The following is an 18,970-nucleotide window of genomic DNA, read 5'->3' as shown; positions in this document are numbered from 1 at the left end:
TGGCACATGTACACACATTGAAGTATTTAACAACTAATCACTGGTCTTTGGCTGTTTTGCTTTTTACATATATTCTGGATGGGACCACACATGCTTTTTTTGGTTGTCTGTGGAAAGTCTTGTGGTTCTCTCAAACAGGAATTCTAATCAGGACACAGTGAACGCCCTGCTCTTTGAAGAGGGTTAGGTCATCGCATATCAACTCCTGCATGTGCCCAGAAACAACAAGCAGAGACCAGACTTCAACTGTAGAACAAGCCACACTCGTTATAAACTGTGTTTTATTAGCAGTAAATCAGAAAACACCCCGCCTCCCCGCCCTGCCTACATTCCTTAGAGCTCAACTCCCATATCTGAGTGCTGATTAGTGGTTTTGGTGCTTCTTTTAGACAAGAGAAATGCCAGTTTGGTGTAGAAGACCCATCCAACACCTGGGGAATGATATGAAACACATTTTAAGATAATTTTTGGCAGTTTGTTAAACATTAAGTTCCATCAGTTTTGTAAATCTTGTGAACTGTTCTCTTTGTATTGCAACGTTTTGATTCCACATATCTTTGTTAATACAATATTGACTGTATTTCACTAGCCAACTACTCTTTTCCTACAAAAACAATATTGATAATGATAGTGATCAAGAATTTTGTTTTGGGGCCCAGGCAGGAAAAGTGGATTATAAGAGCTCACACCAGAATGCTGTGACTTACTGCAGCCTCTTGCTTCCTTTCTCCTCTCACCAGAGACAAATAAAACGGGTCACTGACACATTCACCATTTCTCTGGAAGAACAATTGAGGTATTCTCAGTCAGTTAAAAAAAAAGTTGCATAAACAAACCTTGCACAGAGAACAGACTCCCTTACACACTGCAGTCGGGTTCATTTCTCGTGTCTGCCCGTTGCTGTCGAAGTGCACTTTATTTATCACAATAAAAAGGCCTTCATGTGAGATTTTTACATTCAAACAGTCATATGTAACAGATTAAAAAGTAGGCTTGTTAAATTACATTTTATAACTTTAAATGCAGTGAAAAGTATAAACCCAAATGTCTGCTGTCCCACAGAGAAGCGTCAATTCAACAGTGCAAAAAAAAAAGTTGCTCCTTGGGGCTCTGTCACACACCATTCTTGGAACTGAAAACACACAAAGGAGTGTGTAGATGTTTCACGCTGAACCTCAGTAACACACAGGTCATCTGAACAGTGAAGGGCCTCACACACTGTATGTACCATTCATAGGTTTTCAAGTACAATTTAAAGTGATGTAAACTTAACCCTGAGGGATGCACAGCCTTTTCTATACATACACTACTTTGAATCTATTTAGGATCATATGTATGCATGTAACTCCAATCATATCTCTCTTTTATAGTTCCAATCCTGGCCTCCTGCAACTTATCACCTGGTCTCAGGCAGTATCTGTTTGAAGGTAAGGTTCTGGTGTGGCAGTGCACGGTGGTGGTTTAGAGGCTTAAAAATGCTGCTGCTTGAAATGGTAGTAGTAAAAGAGAGAGAGCAGAAAGTCTACATGTCTCTATAGAGCTGCAGAAGACCTAAAACCCAGTGATGGGTTAGCATTCATATAGCACTTGAAGAAAGGGTTAACAAAAAAACAGAAATGCTGAGGTGACCATAACCTCTGCACACTACAATGATTTTCACACAATCCCTTTATAAACATTAAATAAATATGTATAAAAAAAATCAGACGAGTGTCTTTTTTTGCACTTTTGTGTAAAAGTGCAAAGCTGCACTCATTACACAGAACAATGACAGCAACAAACAGTAGTCAAATGGTCGAGCTCCTATCAGAGATCGCTGCACACAGCAGCCACAGTGCTGCTGCTGGTCTTGTGTTGGTGAGGCCTCACTCTGAACCTGTAACAGCTTTGAACAGTTGATTTTTCTGAGCTCTCCCTCGGCCTCTCTGACTCAGCAACACGTTGAATATCCTCTGCTTTGGTGAAGTATAATGAGAGATTCATGTGAGTCTGTGTGTTCGAGGTTTCACTGGAGGCGGAGGAGGAGTGCAGGATTTGAACGGCGGTGCAGGAGAAGGACTTTGTGTTACTGGATTACACTGACAAATAGAATGGGTAGGTACATTTTATAAACAGGAAGATCAGTTAAAGATTTACTTTATCTGATGGAAGTGTTTTTCACTGAAACTCACCTGTGTTTTACTGAGGGGTGGTAAAGGTTTGGATGGAGGTACAGGCTTGATCTGTGGTGGTGAAGGATAAAGACAAAAACATTTGTGTTGCATATCAAATGTCATATTGCATAATGTTATCTTTATTATATCAAGTTAATATCAATAAACATAAACCAATAGAAGCAGAGTGAAGTTACTTAAAAATATTTTAGTCATGTTCAAAAGCTGGTAGCCCCTCTTTTACTTCTATGGTTGTGGTATAAATACATAATACAAATCATCAGATCTTAGTAGTAGACCATTCCATTTATTTTTGATCTTGTAGATCCACCTTCCATCTTTAGCACTATTAACTTGCAGTAATGGTTTCTTGTATGACTTTATCAGTCTGTCTGATAGGTTTTTGGACATTCTCTTATGCACAGACCTGTTAAGGTCCCACCACAACATCTGGACATCTGGACTTTGACTAGTCAATTCCAAGATCATTGTTCTGTTGTATGAGCCAATTTCCACCAAGCTTTAAAGGTCAGACAGATTGATTCACATTTGTCTCTAGAACACTCTGGTATACAGAGGACTTCATGGTCCACTCCATGACTGCAAGGTGTCCAGGTCCTGTGGCTGTAAAACAAGTCCAAATCAGTCCTCCACCACTGTGCTTAGCTGTGTATGAGGTGTTCCTGCTGAAATGCTGTGTTTGGTTTTCAGCAGACATGGTGGTGAGCATTAAGACATTAAAGACATTGTTCCACAAGTGTATGTAGTTCTTGGGTTTTTTTGTGTTGCTCTGAGCATTGGACGGTCTGATCTTGGGGTGAATTTGCAGGGACGCCCACTCCTGGGAAGATTGAATCTTGAATTTTTTCTACTTGTTAAACACCAACTTTTTAATATCTGTTTATCTAGCAGTGTTTGTAGTTCAACGTCAACCAACACACATAAACTAATAAAGATAACACCCTCCAAAACTCGAAGATGTTGAGTAGGTATACTAGTTGTGTCATTGTCAAATATCACAGGTGTGTCATCTGCATGCTATAATAACAACTACATCCATTAGACAGCTGCAGACACCACACATGTGTATGTCCTCCTATCATACTCTTTCTCACTGTAGTGTGTTGAGTTAGTCTGGAGATGGAAACAGTTGCTTCTCTAACACCATTGTTTATTCCCTTGTTATTCCCTTGTTTTCCAGGTCAGAAACAGAATGCTTACCGGTTCAGTTTCTGAGGTAGCTGCTAATGAAGACGGCTTCTTTGGTGGCTGAAGAAGAAAAAAAGCTTTTTGTAAATATTGAAGTGATTTACAGTGAAAATGTGATGATGATGATTGAGCTGTGTACCTGTGCAGCAGGTCTGCTTGGAGACACAGAAAGGATCACAGGTCTGTATGCCTGTGTGGCTGTCGACTCCAAAAACACGGGCTGACTGATATGAGGTCTGTCTTTAACACTTGCTTCCCTGAATATGGGGTTCAGCTTTCCTGGAGGTAAGTGCACTTTCCTGTGAAGATAAAATCATTTCAGCTGGAAAGTGAGAAACAAAGACAATCCCAAGAGAAGAGAGACTACCTCTTAGAGGTGTAGTTGTTGATGCTGTCCTTCTTACAGCAAATCAGGCCTGCAATCACTGTAGTGATCACCAAAAGGATGGACAGAGCTGCACACACTGCAGCGATGATCCCACTCTGACCTGCAGACACAGCAGCAACACCGTTAAAGCTGCACTTCTTTATTTACATCAGTTACAGTCAGTCATCCATCCATCCATCCATTTTGGGATCTATATTTACACTTTGGCAAATTTCATTAAAGGTCGTGCTACATAATTTTCATTTTTTCTATTAGTAAATATCCACAAGAATCTGTTCTGTAATGCTAAGATCAAAAGCATTTAGCTCAAAGGTTCCTTTATGTAATAATGTGAAGACATGTGTGTTTAGTAATAGATTTAGAAGTTTCATTATTCACTTTGTTCTGGTGAGGACAGAACAAAGTGTTTTTCTTCTTCCCCTTTATGTAAACATTTGCACAGTCACTTGAGTAACTCACAGTCACATAGTCACATAAATGTGCAAGATATATACAACACTATATTGCTTTAGGATCTGAACAGCCCCTCCCAGGAAAACATAACAGGAAATTGATATTTCAGTCCCTAACAACAGAACATGTCAGCATATTTCTCGGACTGCATCTCTACGTGTTTTTATGGGGACGGGGACTCATTGCTATGGTAGCTAAATATGGCGACCATGCGACAAGACATATGCAGCTACAATTAAAAACAAAACTTAACTATGTGCATATACGAAACTTAACAGTGGGCAAAAACAAACCAGCTTGCGGTGTCAGGGGGACTTGAACCCCAGACTCCTGGGGCAAAGGAGTCACCCTCATTGATCTCATGATTGGATGATGTCAGTCCATAACATAAACGTAACCGTGTGTGACATCTGATGATTGTAATATGAACCAAATGTGGCGGGGTTTTTTTTGCTTTTGTGATGGTGTGTTGAATGAACACTGAAGTCAAGCTGAAAGTGGAAAAACTCAGATGTAAAATTAACCAGCTGCTGAGAGACAAACCAGCTCACTCATAATGAATCATTCATGGTCTTTACTGGAAGAATGATTCAACGAGCAGGTGTGACCTAATTCCTTCTGTACCACTGTGAGTCTTTGCTTTGGACCCATGCAGAGTTTTGGGCAGCAATATTAAAGTGTATGGTGACATGAGACCCAGTGAGGTGCTGCGTACCTTGACGTAAATCTGCATACTGGAGGTTACAGTAAGGTGGAGCCCAGCCAGGGTTACAGTGGCACTCTTTCTTGTGATTACACACCTAAAGAAAACAATTCCAGGTGTGTGTCAATGAAATCAGACAGAGTCATGACACCCTGCAGCCAACTATAAAACACTGAACTCACCCCATTGTTGTTGCATTTCTTTGCACAGTCCTCCCTTTTCCCATAAACAGACACATCCACACATTTGTTGTCGAGACAGACCTGCGCACACAAGTTGAATTCTCAGCAAATTATCCAACACCCAAAAAAAAATACAAATATTTTCTTTCTGAGTTTTGTACCTTATCCGGTCCACATCTGGTTCCTTTAGGCACCATATCAATGCTTCTTGTCTTATCGTCATCCACAGCTAGTTTACATTCAACACCAAACACAGTGTAGGCTGCCCGTTTCCCTGTGATGGACTCACCGCCTCCTTCACAGAATATAGAGCCACACTTCAAGTTCCTAAGAACAGAGTAAGATTCACAAATTCATTCATTCATATGCATATTTAGCATTTAGTGTAAACACTGATACCTACGCTAAAGCACAGGGAGTGAAGCTGAATTTGTTCCTCCCACAGTTGGCACCTTCCTCGCCTCGTTTGTTTAGGTCAAAACACAGATCCGGTCCACTTCTGGCCCCTGGAACACAAGAAAATACTCTACTTGTAGATGAAAACGGTTGTCATCTTCTAAAATATGAGTATTTCAAGCCGTCTTTCTTAGAAAAAACACCCCATGTGACAGCTTACTGGAAACGCACTAATAAATAAAGCCCCCAGAGGCTGAAAAGAAAAAGGGAACCACTGTTTACGTCTGTGAATGGCTGCACTGACTGCAGTGTGTTGTATGTACCTGTGCCAAACAGCCTCCAGCAGTGCTGCTCGTGTGTGGGACACTGGCCATTGTAACAGAAGCCCTGACCCTGGTTGTAGCAGGGTTTGCCGTTCATCTCAAAGCTGTCTTCAGGACAGTCCTGAGACTCTCCGCTGCAGTGTTCTGGAAGGTCACAGTCGCTGGCTGACTTCCTGCACACACTGCCAGGCGGCTTCATCTGTCAGGTTAGAGTAGTGGAGTTTTACCAGATCTGTTCTAGTGAACACTATAATTAGCTTCCATCCTTGAAGCTTCCATTTGAGGAAGGATGTGGTGAGTTACAAAACACAGAACCAGCAGAATATCACCCTCTGTTTCCTGTTATTATTTGACTGAATCATGTTTATAAAGTAACCTCTTCTCTTCTATGTTTTTGTATAGAAACAATAAAAAAATCATCTGATCATAGTGTGTCTGGGTTTAGTAGCTTGTAGATCCACTTTAAGCAGCAATAACTTCAAGTAATGGTTTCCTGTATGACTTTATCAGTCTCTCGCATTGTTGTGGAGGAAATTTGGTCCATTCTTCTTCACAACATTGCTTCAGTTTATTGAGGTTTTTGGACATTCACTTATGGACAACTTTCTTCATTTTAATCAGGTTGAGGTCTGGACTTTGACTAGTCCATTCCAAAACCTTGACACGATTTGACTTTGATTTAAAGTGATTCTGACGTAGATCAGCTGCTGTGTTTTGGATCATTGTTCTGTTGAATGACCCCATTTCCACCAAGCTTTAACTGTCAGACAGATTGACTCACATTTGTCTCTAGAACACTCTGGTATACAGAGGACTTCATGGTCCACTCAATGACTGCAAAGTGTCCAGGTCCTGTGGCTGTAAAACAAGTCCAAACCATCAGTCCTCCACCACCGTGCTTGACAGTGTGTATGAGGTGTTTCTGCTGAAATGCTGTGTTTGGTTTTCAGCAGACATGGTGGTGAGCATTAAGACCAAACAACTCCACTTTGCAACAGCTGCTTCTCTAACACCATTGTTTATGTCTTTCTCTCTTGTCATAGTGCTAACACACACCAACACTGCCAAAACATCTGTTTGTATAGAGGTCTGATGATCTGATATAAGATGGGGTGTGTATGGTGTTGTATTTGCCCAGTGCTAAGGCACACTAACATCAGATGATTTGTTTTTGCAAAGAAAACATAGATTAGATGAGAGGAGAGGGCGTTAACTTTTGAGCATCTTCCCATTGGATTGCTGTGAAATGTAAAAATAGTACCTGACAGCCTTCACAACACAGTCCATGAGCACACTGGGATCCTTCAGTCAGGCGACATGTCGAGGCATCACAGCAAGGGTTGTTACATTCCTGGGAACATTTTTTTTATGTATTCACTTATAAATACAACAGCAGTGATGTAAATTCTGTTACAACAGCTTTAAATCTCCCACACAAGCACAGCCTGCCAAGAATTCTGCACAGGAGAGAACTATTTTAACCCTATAAATGCTGCATGGCCCAACTGGATAAAATCACAGAAAACACACAGCACCCAAATGATATTTTTAAAAGGCCCTGCTGAAGACTTTACCTCCAAAGTGCCGCAGTCACACTCCTCTCCAGGGTCCAGCATGGCATTGCCGCAACGAGGGCCCATGGTGAGGGTCTTGACAGCAACGGGTTTGTGCAGACAGCTGGGCTGAGCACGATCCATGAACTCTGCTAGCTGCTCTACACTGCAACCACTGAAGAACTCTGGAAACGCCTGAGGTCCTGTCCTGAGGAGCAGAAAAGGTTCACGCACCGTTCCTGTGATTAAGACCCAGACATAGGCATTGATGTGCACCGTAAGACACACCACCATAACGGTGTCCATCCTGCAGACCTTACCTGAGCTTTTCTGCCATCACACAGTTCCCACTGCTGTAAGTTGGACCACACATGCAGCCTGTAGCATCATGGGACAGCCCAAAGTTATGACCCATCTCGTGTGCAATGGTGGAGGCGAGGCCAATCAGGTTTTCATGGTGATCCTGGAAGAGAAGTGTAGCTTTTCTAACACCAGTAAACTTCTTTATCTCCAGCTGAGGAAGGACTAAAGGTTAAAAGTCCTGACTCCCACCTGATTGACTCCACCAGAGTTTTCAGTGCACATGGCGAACTTATTTGCCAGTCCGACAGTGTCTCCATCAAAATCTTTTCCACTGTTGTAGAGAGAAGTTTACAATCATGTCAAACCAGAAGCGTCGCTGTCTTTACTTCTAAAGGTATTAAAGAGTGATGCTCACGTCACAAACTGGGCGTTATCGTGCTTTGTTCTATGTAGAAGGTCAGCCTGACGCCACACCAGGAAGTTATCTAGAGTGGTTTCTGAATTAATGTCAACATTGATGTAGTCTCTGTATGACCAGATCTCCAAACCCACCAGCATGACCCTGATGTTCAGAGGACGGTACAGCTGCAGGCAGAGGAGGAGACTGTTAGGAAACCAAGGTGCTATTAAACAGCTTCCAAACACTGAACACACACACACCTTGTCGACGTGATTTACAGCTCCGAGAATACGTGACCTAGTCTCACTTCCATATCGTTTGTACTGCAGGAGGACAACAAAGAAACATCAGCAAGGTTTTTCTGCAACGGACTTTTGAGTTGAAGGGAGATCTACCTCAGTGTTGTCCACCACCACAAACAGCTCCACAAACCTCTGAGGAGTTGCTGTCAACTTTGTTTTCTGGAACAAGAAAAATACAAACTTTTAACTTAAATGACAATTTATTAATAATGAATAATAAATAATCCTAAATCCCTCTAGTTCCACAAAGAAAAAAACCTGATTCTACATCATACCCATAATCTAGACCTGAAGAGGCCTGCAAGCTGAGGAGCCACATCCTGGTCCTGGTCCTGGTCATACCATTTGCTGGTGTTAGAGGAGGATCCACAGGTGGGACTCCCGCTGATCTTCAGGTGCTCTTCTCTGTAAACCGCATGATCACCATCATCCGTCTGTTCCAGAGGTTCGATCAAATAAACCTGCTGCCGGGCCCTCACAAAACCGCTGCACATCATCATCAAAGGAAATAAAAACACGACTCATTTACTGTAAACAGAGGAAAGGAAACTGCTGGTTGTGAATATTTTTATACTATATTTCTTTTGAAATGAAGCATCAGATGGCATCAGATAAAGTAAAAGTTGCAGCAGGAAATTTATTTGAAGCATCCCACAGGCTTCAAAAACACACAAGAATAACAAGTAGACTACTAAATATCATGAAGTTACACGTTTCTCTGATGGGAAATCATGTAAGTGGCAAATTACAGAACAGTCAAAGCTGTTAAAAAAAACAAACTTTCTTACCTAATACCTGAACAAATGCCCACACTGACAGAGGAGTCCAACACACCTTTGATGTGACCGTGATAATAACAGTAATCCTGAAACAGCCAATGGTTTATCATATTTTTATACATATTTTTATTTAAACTAAGAATAATTATATGAGAGGTAATATCTGACCTCTCCTGATGATGTGGTCACCCGCTCTCCATCCTCTGAATAGTGTGTTTCAGTGTAACCTCTCCCGATGAGATTTCTGTGACATCCACACCAATAGTCAGGGTTTACACATTTCACATATTAAAAAAACATGTGCAGGCAGGAAACCCACCTGTTTTTTTCAAGAACAATTGTAAGGTTACTGCCTTCAATGGCCAGCTCATACTGAAGTGTGTCCGGATACAGCTGCAGAGAAAGGACAGTCACCACAGTCAGTCAGTCACACGGCAGCCATTAATGACTCAAGAGCTCACATCCTTTACTTGTAAAGCAGAAATGAAGCCATAAAAAATATATTGCAGAAAAAATTTACTTTTTTTATCAAATATAGCCTCATTGTGGGTCATACAGTACAGTACAAGTGAGTCATACAGTAAACAAGGATTTATTAGGGATGACTGTGTGAGCTGTGTGTTACCTGGTCGTCCTGCAGGCTCCTCTTCTGCCTCACCTGATGTCTGAGAGGTCGGATCACCTCGTAATGCTGCACGTGAGACAAAACCCCGGAGCTGTGCACGACACACACTGCACGCAACACACACAGACACACACACACACACTTAGTCATAGTGTGTTTTAATATATTATTTTGTGTGACAGTGACGAGGGGAAGCCTTAAACTGATGAAAATCACATATACCAACTGTAAAAAAAAAAATACTTTTGATTTTACATAAGAACAATTTCACAGCACAGAATTTAACTGTGGTTATTTTTTTATTATAATTAAATAAACTGTGTGGTTTGTAAACAAAATAATATCTAATATCAAAATAAATCTTCACACTGTGTCCAAAAAAGGATAATATTGTAAATAAACAATAGAAACTAAAAGATTATTTAAGGATCAAAACATTAAAATATATGAAAGTGTCTTATTATTTACCTCTAGTCTTTTAGGCTATTAAAAAATTACTATAACTTTAAAAGTTACTATAATAGTTTAAGCACGTAATGGGTTCTATGTGGAGAAACTTCATGTAAAGTAGCTTAGCTCAACTTGTATGATAGTCAAGTAAAAATAAAGTTACTTTTTCAGTATGTTTCTGTGTTACATTTCTCCACCATGTTTTTTTTTTAATGATAAGTCCTTTACAACAAATATAAACCCGTCGCTATTAGCCTAATGCTGATGGGCGGATAGTAAACATTGCCTTCACTTTTCAAAAGATTTAGCTGAAGCCAAGTATTAAGTATTACGATAATAAAGCAGAATTTAAACCTTACCACAGCCGTACAGCCACAGTGACAACACGCTCGCTCTCATCGTGGTGGTCCGCTCCGCTCGGACACCACCGATCCTCTGCCGTCACACCGCCGGGAATCATCGACTACATGCGCCTCCTCCTCCTGGTGCTGCCGGCCCCTCTTATCTGCGCATCACACATTTACCGGACGGCAATTACGTCGAGTAACTACGAGGCTGTTGTCGGACTTCCGGAAAAATACAATTTCAAAATAAAACCAACAATTATCTTATTGATATAAAAAGTACTGTGTAAATAAAGAAACATTAATTTAAGCAATTATGTAAATATGTCTATAATTTAGTAATATCCCTCAGAAAAAAAATAATTTTGTCTCAAGTCCTCCATCTTAAATAAAAATTTATGTTTGTAAAATGTATGTTTGTGTAATTTACAAGTAGACTGAAGTACATGTACATTTTAAACTTGTAAATTACACAAACATACATTTTTATCTGGGTCTATGTAATCTGACTAATCATAATTTTGTTAGAAAGTTGCTCAACTTTGGGGATCTCGCCTCTGGCAAACTGCCAGAATTTTAAAAATCCCAAACATACCCTGAAACACACCTGCTGCTGTGTAACATTTTTACTTTACAAATCTTTGATCTGCTCACATAATTGAGTGTCCCTAATAAATTCAAGCTTTTATTCTGAAATCAAAGGTATTCCATTACCTACGTGCCTCTAGTTGTATCTTGATTAGGGAGTGTTCAATTCAATATCTTTGTTGCTCCAGTTTTTAAGCTACAAACCAACAAAAATACAGGTATGGTTTTAATTCATTTATTATTAAAGCAAAACTCAATCTAAATTCAATTCACTATATTACTTTAATGAAATACAAACATTTTCATAGCACAGGTACAATAAGTTACCCATACAGAGTGTCACCACTTGAAGCATTGAAATGACTCTACAGTACAGAATATAATATAATATACACACTGACTAAGCAGCTCTTTGATGCTACAGGCTATTTATCTGGACTGATGCATACAGGCAGGGAAAGTTATTTTTATTGCCGGGTGACTTTAAACAAGCACACACAGAGAGACGACATGCTATGCTGCTGCTTTCTGACTGCGCTCGATGGCCATCCTCTCCAGCCGCTCGGTGTAGAATCCATTAAAGTCTAGCCTGTAAAGTCATTCATAAAGACAGATTTATTATTTTTTTTAATATGAGGTCAAATACAAGGTCAGTTAATAAGCTACTGATAGATAGACCCACTATGAGGTTCCTATATCAATGATATCAAGTTCTAGACGACAATAAGACACATGCAAAAAGCTTCTTAACAATAAAGGTATTTGCCTGTAGATGATGCTGATCATGCTGTGTTCGCAGTCATTGGTGCTGTAGATGCTCAGCTTGTCCAGCAGGTCCAGCAGCAGCATGCTGAAGTTACTGTCAAACTTAATGATGGTGGCTTCAAGGCCTGCATCCGCATGCTCAGCTGAAACCTGAAGGAGTGAAGGAGGAAGCTTGTGAGCAACTTCAACCTGCCTGCTCCTGAAAATTCCTTTACTATACTTTAGTTTAATCTACCGGTACTTATGATTGATGTTGTCTAAATACCTTTGTTGTCAGCCTCTTTTTTTCTGCTTTCTCAGCAGATTCACTCTGAGCAGACGGTCCATCCAAGGAGCTCTCCTCCTGAGAGAGACGCTCCAACCGCATGCTCTGTGTGAACCTCTACAACAGAAAAACCTTAACAAAAATATGACCGATACTGATGGATACATCTCTTCCTAAAGTACTGATAACTTTTGTTTACCTGCATGCAGTTTGTAAACATGACGCAGACAGACATGAGTTTGGAGAAGATCCTGAGAAGCTCAGGGTTGGTCAACATGCAGTCCTTCAGACAGTTGTCCAGGAAGCTGGTGTGATGGCAGAGCACATCATCAATGTTTGAAGCCTGGGGAAGGAGAAACACAAAATTAATCATCCACTTCCTGTTTTCCCTGAAACATGTGAGCCTCTTCTCACTCACCGTCTTCAGGTTGTTCTCCAAGATGTGCCAGGTGGGCTCCATCACCTCAAACATCATGTAATACTGGATGTTCTGCACAAAGTTGAGCATGCGCTGTCTGAGGGCGAACGCCGCAGCAAACCTGGGGCGTTTGAACGAATAGTGAGAAACACTGCTTTCTGAGATTTTCCCATTAAAACAATATATCAGCTCACCATTTGGCAGAGTGTAAGGAGTGCTCTTTAAATTCTTTGTTGCTGATCCACACGTTGCATAGCAGCCGCTCAACATGTTTGCAGTAAAACATGTGTCTGAATAACATCTGGTACCTCGTCAGTGCTTTTCTGAGGAAAAAAATACATACAGTACTCAAAATTGTGTTGAGGTTCCTGTGAAACAAATCTCGTGACATATTTTTCTGATTAAATTATCTTTTCTGAACCTGTTGATGATTAGCGACAGTGGCCATTTTACAATGTAGTCAAAGGAGAAGGCTTCGAGCCCAGTGAGGGCCATGTCTGTGGTGTCAGCATTGATGATGGCCTTCTCCTGTTTGGTCTCGATGGCCAGCACACGCAGCAGCTGAGTGATGACATCATGAGGCATTAAGTCGATCTGTGGAGAGGGGGAAGGAAAGGTCAGATGTAAAGTGCAAAAACACTGTGACTGGTAAGTCATGAGATCAGTGTGTGAACAATCGAGACACTAGTGGACATTGTGAGACTGGATTACTGGATTAGTGATGGTGTAATGAAGGAATGGAGGTGCTGCTGAAAGTTTGTTTTACTTTAGCTTAACTTTAACTTCAACTGAAATAAAATGATTTATTTATTAGAATAAAAAATCTCCAAAATTAGGAATGATACTGTGGAGTGTCATTTTTGCAATCCGATTGTGTGTGAAAGCTACAGGCCTATTCCTACTTCCACAAAAACTCTGTATGCAGCAGTTCTGTTTAAACAGGTTTATGAATTAAATATGGCACAGAAACTTGCCTGGTAAGAGCTGTTTTTCATCTTGACGTCCACTAAGACAACTATGATGTTTCTATTCTGGTACTTCCTGACCACAGTGCAGTCTTTAAAAAAGTAACCAGAGAATTCTTTACTGCTTAGAGTCACAGTTCTTATCTGACTAAACATCTTTCTGTTTCCACAGGCGTTCTGAGATCAGAATCAGATAACGCCAGCTTCCCATAAGGAATCCCTCAGGGGTCAAGTCTTGGTCCCTTGGCGTTGCATTTGTACATCTTCCAACAATTGTATGTTCTGCATCCTTACAGAGTATGATATACTAGTCTAAATTGTTTACTAAAGAAATCCTCTATGCCCTAGATGGCCAAACCACAGCTTGTGAGGAATTTGAGTCTTCAGTTACACATCAAATTTTATGATACATTTATCACTTGTTGTTCTTATGTGGAGATGGACTAGTAAAGTATTGACAAAGCAGTGACACAGATAACTAAACGGATCTAAGATGACATTTTGCCGTATTGTAGTCATGGGTATAATGTAGGGGTGGGCGATATATCACGATTCTTTAATGGTAAAATCAATTTATTTTTACATTGACACTAATTTGCATGTTTCCGTGGAAAGGTAGCCTACTCTGTCACTTCTCAAAATCTATCAGTAGATTTTAAAGGTAAACAACGACAACAACGTGCACTCAGTATTAGTTTTCAATAAACATGAAAATTTAAATAATACAGAACAAAATAAAGTTTTATTTCAAAAAGGTTAAAAGAAGACTAATGTATTTCTATAAGTATTATTCAACAGTCATTTAAACAGACTGAAGTGTGCCTCCTAAGGTTAAACAATAAATACAGTATTGAGACTTAAGTAACTCTTAAAGTTCAATGTGATTTAGAACAAATGATCAAACTTAATGGGAATCATATCTAAGGAAAAACCTGCTGTGTTATTGTTTTGATATAACGTCATTGTATGTTGCCTCTGTCTGCATCTGATGTACACACGCGTGCATAGAACTCGGCCCTCCCACTGCACACACACACAGGTTTAGAAGAGCTGCTGAGGGCAGTAACAGCAGCGAACATGAATATAACGAGCTGATAATGTTCAGAGAGGTGGGTGCGTACGTGCTTGTAGCATGATAATACATACGTATACACACGGCCCTTCCACTGCAACGCCGTCTGCTGACGGCAGAAACAGCACCAAACATAAACGTGGAGTTTGTTTTAGGGAGCAATTCCTCCGTTTTCTTTTCATTTTCAGCTGAAGCTTCTAACAGGGAGGCTGTCATTGGTTGGTCATGTTCACATTAAGCGCACTGAGAGTTGTCCAAGGGAAAAGCTCATGCGTCTGCGCGAACATAGAACTGCAATTAATAGAAGGTGCTCTATGGACAATAAAGAATAAAACGATCTGTCTGTTCTGGCAGATCACCAGCATGTTCAAATCCTTCACAATGTTTTATCGTCAAATCACACACACACCCCTAGTATAATGTGGCTCTTTGCAGTACCACAGTAAAAAGTGTTTTTCAGTCTCTGAGTGGCTGGCCACCCCATCATTTAAAGAAATCCTGGAACTGAACAAAGATCTTTCACTCCCACCTACCTTCAGGTCATCTTTGAAAGGGTCTGTGTTGGCTGTGCTCATCCTCAGAGCCAGCTCCAGCAGTGCCTCAAGTCTAGGAGGAACGATGTCATCCACTGGCTTCTTCAGCTCCTCCTCAGTCAGGTCCATGAAGTGGACAAAGAAATCTCCTTTGTCCATCAAGAAGTAGTGCTTGATTGATCTAATGTAAGAGACCACAGTCACATGGTTTATATTTTTACAGTAAAAATTGCATTTGAAGAGGACGTACAGCATCTCATCCTCTCTATGTGTTTTTGTTCCAGAAACTCTATGAGTGAAAACATTACTAATAACCAATCACCTAAGACGTGAAACCAGCTCCTTCTCTTCCATGAGAAAGTCAAGAAGAACCTTGCTGGCGTAGTAGTAAGCCTTCTCTATCTGCTCCACATAGGCCCTCTCCTTCAGCGTGTACAGCACCTCTTTAGCATCAGGACAGGTCACATCACGGCCACACTCTCGCACAACATTGAGGTATTTTCCTGCAATGATAACATACTGTGTAAGTAAGCATCTAAGATATCCCCTTCTTATGTTTACAAATAATTGTTTACACGTACCTGTGCTTAGTATTTTGTCTGCCATTTTCTGTAGAAAGGAGGGAATGCGATGCTGTACAATGGTGTACCTCTGATCCCAGTACTTGTCATTGTAGTCTTCCTGAATCTTCTCCTTCTGCAGCTCATGCTCTTCCACCATGAACTCACTATGCAGACAAAAAATACGGATAAAGGTGAGCTTTTAAAATTATATCTGAATAATTTTGAATCTATATAGAGTGAGCAACAGAACCTGTAAGGGTCCTTGATAATGCCCCTGTAGATCCACTTCTCCAGTATTTCGAAGTAAGGGACGCTGGCTGCCTTTGTGAGGTAGAGACACAGCTCCTGAGCCTGGCTGTCACCTGTGAAGTTGAAGGTCCGGTCATGGAGAAGGCTCAGTGTTGACCCGCCCATACACTCACCTTTGTCCAGTGAGGATGCTGACAAACCAGCAGAAAAGAAAGTTTCACCACATTTGTTCTGAGCCAGAAAATCCACAGAGACAGATGCAAAGCTTCAGTTATTACCAATAGATGCCAGGATCTCCATGGTGCGCATGGTGGGCTGGATGTAGAACCAGAGCTTCTGTAGCGAGAGCAAGCCCTGTCGCTGGAGGTGCTCCAGCTGAGTGACCAGGATCAGGTACTCTTTCATCAGGGTTCTCATCGCTGCCGTCAGGGCATGATTCACCTGACCATACTCGAAGGATGACTTCTCCTCAATGAACCTGGAGGATATAAAAACACTCAAAAACCCACTAGCATCTGGCTTCTTTTCTCCATTTAATTAACCCTGAGTAGGACTGGAGACACCCTGATCTCTTACCGTGTGATTGTAGAGTAATACGATGCCACTGGTAATATTCTGTTTACCAGCTCTTTAACTGACATGTCCAGTGTTGGATCCACAATGAAGGAGCGGTTCTGCCTCCCCAGAACAGGCTGAGCGGTGATGTCCCGCCCATCAACTCCAATCAAGACAAACAACAGATCCTCTACTAAAGCTTGTTCCTGAGTGGCCAAGGGCATCGTGCCTAACAACACACACACAGAAAAGAAAAACTGTATCAGCTGGAATTTGCAATTCCCACAGCCTTTTAATCAATCAATGTTTAGATACTGGTGATAGTATGAAGTAGCTTTCTTACCAATGGCCACAGCTGGATCTCCTGGAGGGGTGGGGCTGGTGATGAAGTCGCCGAGGAGAGCAGGACGGTCGTACACCCAGTTAGGAAACACAGGGTTGGGCTGGGTGGGGTTCTTCTTGTTGTGTTTGTCCCTCAGCATCTTCCGTGTGACTTCGGCAGGCTGCAGACAAAATCCCAGATGCAGATTAATTATGAGCACTAGCTATCGCTCTAAAATCACTAAACTGATTCAACTGAAACTACAAGATGAAAATCTTACATTAGTTTCAATCATACAACACGAGTATTTAGCCTAATTAGCGGAGGATTAACATTACAAAGGGACCTAGGTTATAGAATACAATGATCAGCTATAACATCATGGCAACCTGTCTATTACTGTTTAGGCAAGGACTCCACTAAACCTTTAAAGATGTAGTAGATGCAGTGGTATCTGCACCATGATATAAGCACCAGATCCTTTAAGTCCTGGACTTGTTTTTCATTCCGGTTGTCTGGGCATCACAATTTGGCTCTTCAAATCAAATATTTTTTCTGATCATTTTTCATCGGCTTTGATGACAAAATATTCCCTTGCCGCCGAATGTATTTCACCCACTACATTATAATCAGAAACAAGTACCAAGTTAGCTTGTTTATTTGCCCCCTGGTGGCCAAAATGATCAACTGCTACAATTTTTGTTGTGGAGGAAAATGAAGGTAAACCTTTGGAACTGTGCCTTTCTTCTTAAAGACCTCTGATGAGCTTTTTGTTTAAAAACCTCATAAAAGTTATACTGATAGGCAGTGTCTGTGTCAGTTCCATCAGGAAAACAGGAAATCCTGGAGTATATTATTCACCAGAGGAGCGTTGGAGCTGGCTGTCACATTGCCAAGCTTCTTTCGCAGCTCATCCAGCTCCTGCATGGACATCTTGGTGCTGGTTTGGGGCAGAGTGTAACTGGTAGTTGTGGTTGCGGTTGTGTTTGCTGATGATTCTGACCTCTCTCTGGCATTTTGCTGTAGAAACTGGAGCGTCTGCATATACGTCATGACAACGATGTGATTTTAGATTTAAGAAAAATCTAATTTGTAAACAAAATAATCAAATAAACAAGTGGATTTAGTTTAGGTCATGACCAATTAATAGACAAAAAACATAATCAAAGGCAAAGCATATAAATGATATATTACCTCTTTATCCTCACAGAGTTTGGAAAGCAGGTACACCAAAGGGTCGAGGTTGCGGACATTTTTGGACTTGAGATCTTCATACTTCCTTAAAAAATCCTCAGGGGTTTTAGAGAACTCTGCTAATTTCACCTGAAAACACAGAACAACAGCATATAGTCTTATTTGTACTCTTCCTTGTAATTTTTGCCAAAATTTGCATCATATACTTTGCATTACCCACCTTGGCACTGTGAGCAGAGACTGTGGTGGTGACATATGGAGTCCTGTGTTTCTGCAGCAAGTCTATGTAACCCTCTGCTCCATCACCTCCACGCACATGTAGCAGGCTGAGCAGCTCGTTCACGTCGTGGTGGATCCTGAACTCACTCATGACTCAGACAACTGACAGGATAACAACAAGTTCTAAATCTGATCCTGATTATTTTGAAGGATAGCCGAATAATTGACATTAGCCCTTAAAAATGGAAATCAGTATCAGAGCTAGACAACCCAAAATCACACGAGCTTAGCTAAACAGATACAGTGTGTACATAGCTTGATAAAGGCATCATAATTGTGTGATCGGCTCTCTTTACCTTGATATTGATGTTCTGTTGACGTTATTTTGGCTAGCTGGCTAACTAGCCTACATGATGAGGATGCTAGGTAATAGCTAGCTTACCCAGATAACATGATGATATATATGCGCATAAAAATGTAATTCAGTAAATTTAAGCCTTATTACATATGTAGCCAAGGTCGAAATGAGCACTTTACCTGTCTATAGTGTTAAGTGCAGTTCAACAGCGTTCGCCAGTGCAAGTACCAAACGCGCCCACCACTAGTCAAATTTTTCTTCTTCTACTACTGTAACGTAGGCAGTACAGTGCCCCCAACAGGTCACCTCTGAAACTAGAGAGACTTCAACATAGAACATTT

At 40.9% G+C, this 18,970-nt stretch overlaps 2 protein-coding genes across 2 annotated transcripts; both read right to left on the bottom strand.

Annotated features, from left to right (window-relative positions):
• Window positions 1-134: 134 nt before the first annotated feature.
• On the bottom strand, window positions 135-10,713 carry adam8b (ADAM metallopeptidase domain 8b). Its single transcript, XM_028431811.1, has 23 exons — window positions 10,579-10,713; window positions 9,770-9,876; window positions 9,464-9,537; window positions 9,313-9,388; window positions 9,154-9,230; window positions 8,641-8,851; window positions 8,459-8,524; window positions 8,324-8,386; window positions 8,079-8,248; window positions 7,913-7,994; window positions 7,681-7,823; window positions 7,382-7,568; window positions 7,069-7,158; window positions 5,808-6,006; window positions 5,492-5,594; window positions 5,250-5,415; window positions 5,089-5,169; window positions 4,919-5,003; window positions 3,730-3,850; window positions 3,502-3,661; window positions 3,375-3,422; window positions 2,172-2,222; window positions 135-2,078 (listed from the first exon to the last, which is right to left on the bottom strand). Exons 1-23 carry the CDS (start codon window positions 10,616-10,618, stop codon window positions 1,980-1,982), a joined length of 2,499 nt encoding a protein of 832 aa, XP_028287612.1. The 5' UTR covers window positions 10,619-10,713; the 3' UTR covers window positions 135-1,979.
• Window positions 10,714-11,372: 659 nt separating this feature from the next.
• Window positions 11,373-18,893, bottom strand: tubgcp2 (tubulin gamma complex component 2). The gene is made up of 18 exons (XM_028432223.1): window positions 18,809-18,893; window positions 18,273-18,433; window positions 18,053-18,181; window positions 17,720-17,896; window positions 16,880-17,039; window positions 16,558-16,765; window positions 16,260-16,459; window positions 15,983-16,172; window positions 15,751-15,896; window positions 15,492-15,672; window positions 15,170-15,350; window positions 13,021-13,193; window positions 12,794-12,922; window positions 12,600-12,720; window positions 12,381-12,524; window positions 12,182-12,298; window positions 11,918-12,066; window positions 11,373-11,740 (listed from the first exon to the last, which is right to left on the bottom strand). The coding sequence occupies exons 2-18, from the start codon at window positions 18,420-18,422 to the stop codon at window positions 11,665-11,667; spliced, it is 2,631 nt and encodes an 876-aa protein (XP_028288024.1). The 5' UTR covers window positions 18,423-18,433; window positions 18,809-18,893; the 3' UTR covers window positions 11,373-11,664.
• Between the last annotated feature and the right edge of the window lie 77 nt (window positions 18,894-18,970).

This window comes from Parambassis ranga, chromosome 19 (assembly GCF_900634625.1).
Source record: "Parambassis ranga chromosome 19, fParRan2.1, whole genome shotgun sequence".
Classification (NCBI taxonomy): Eukaryota; Metazoa; Chordata; class Actinopteri; family Ambassidae; genus Parambassis; species Parambassis ranga.
The sequence above is the reverse complement of the archived record's forward strand: the minus strand, read 5'-3'. Positions and strand labels throughout refer to the sequence as shown.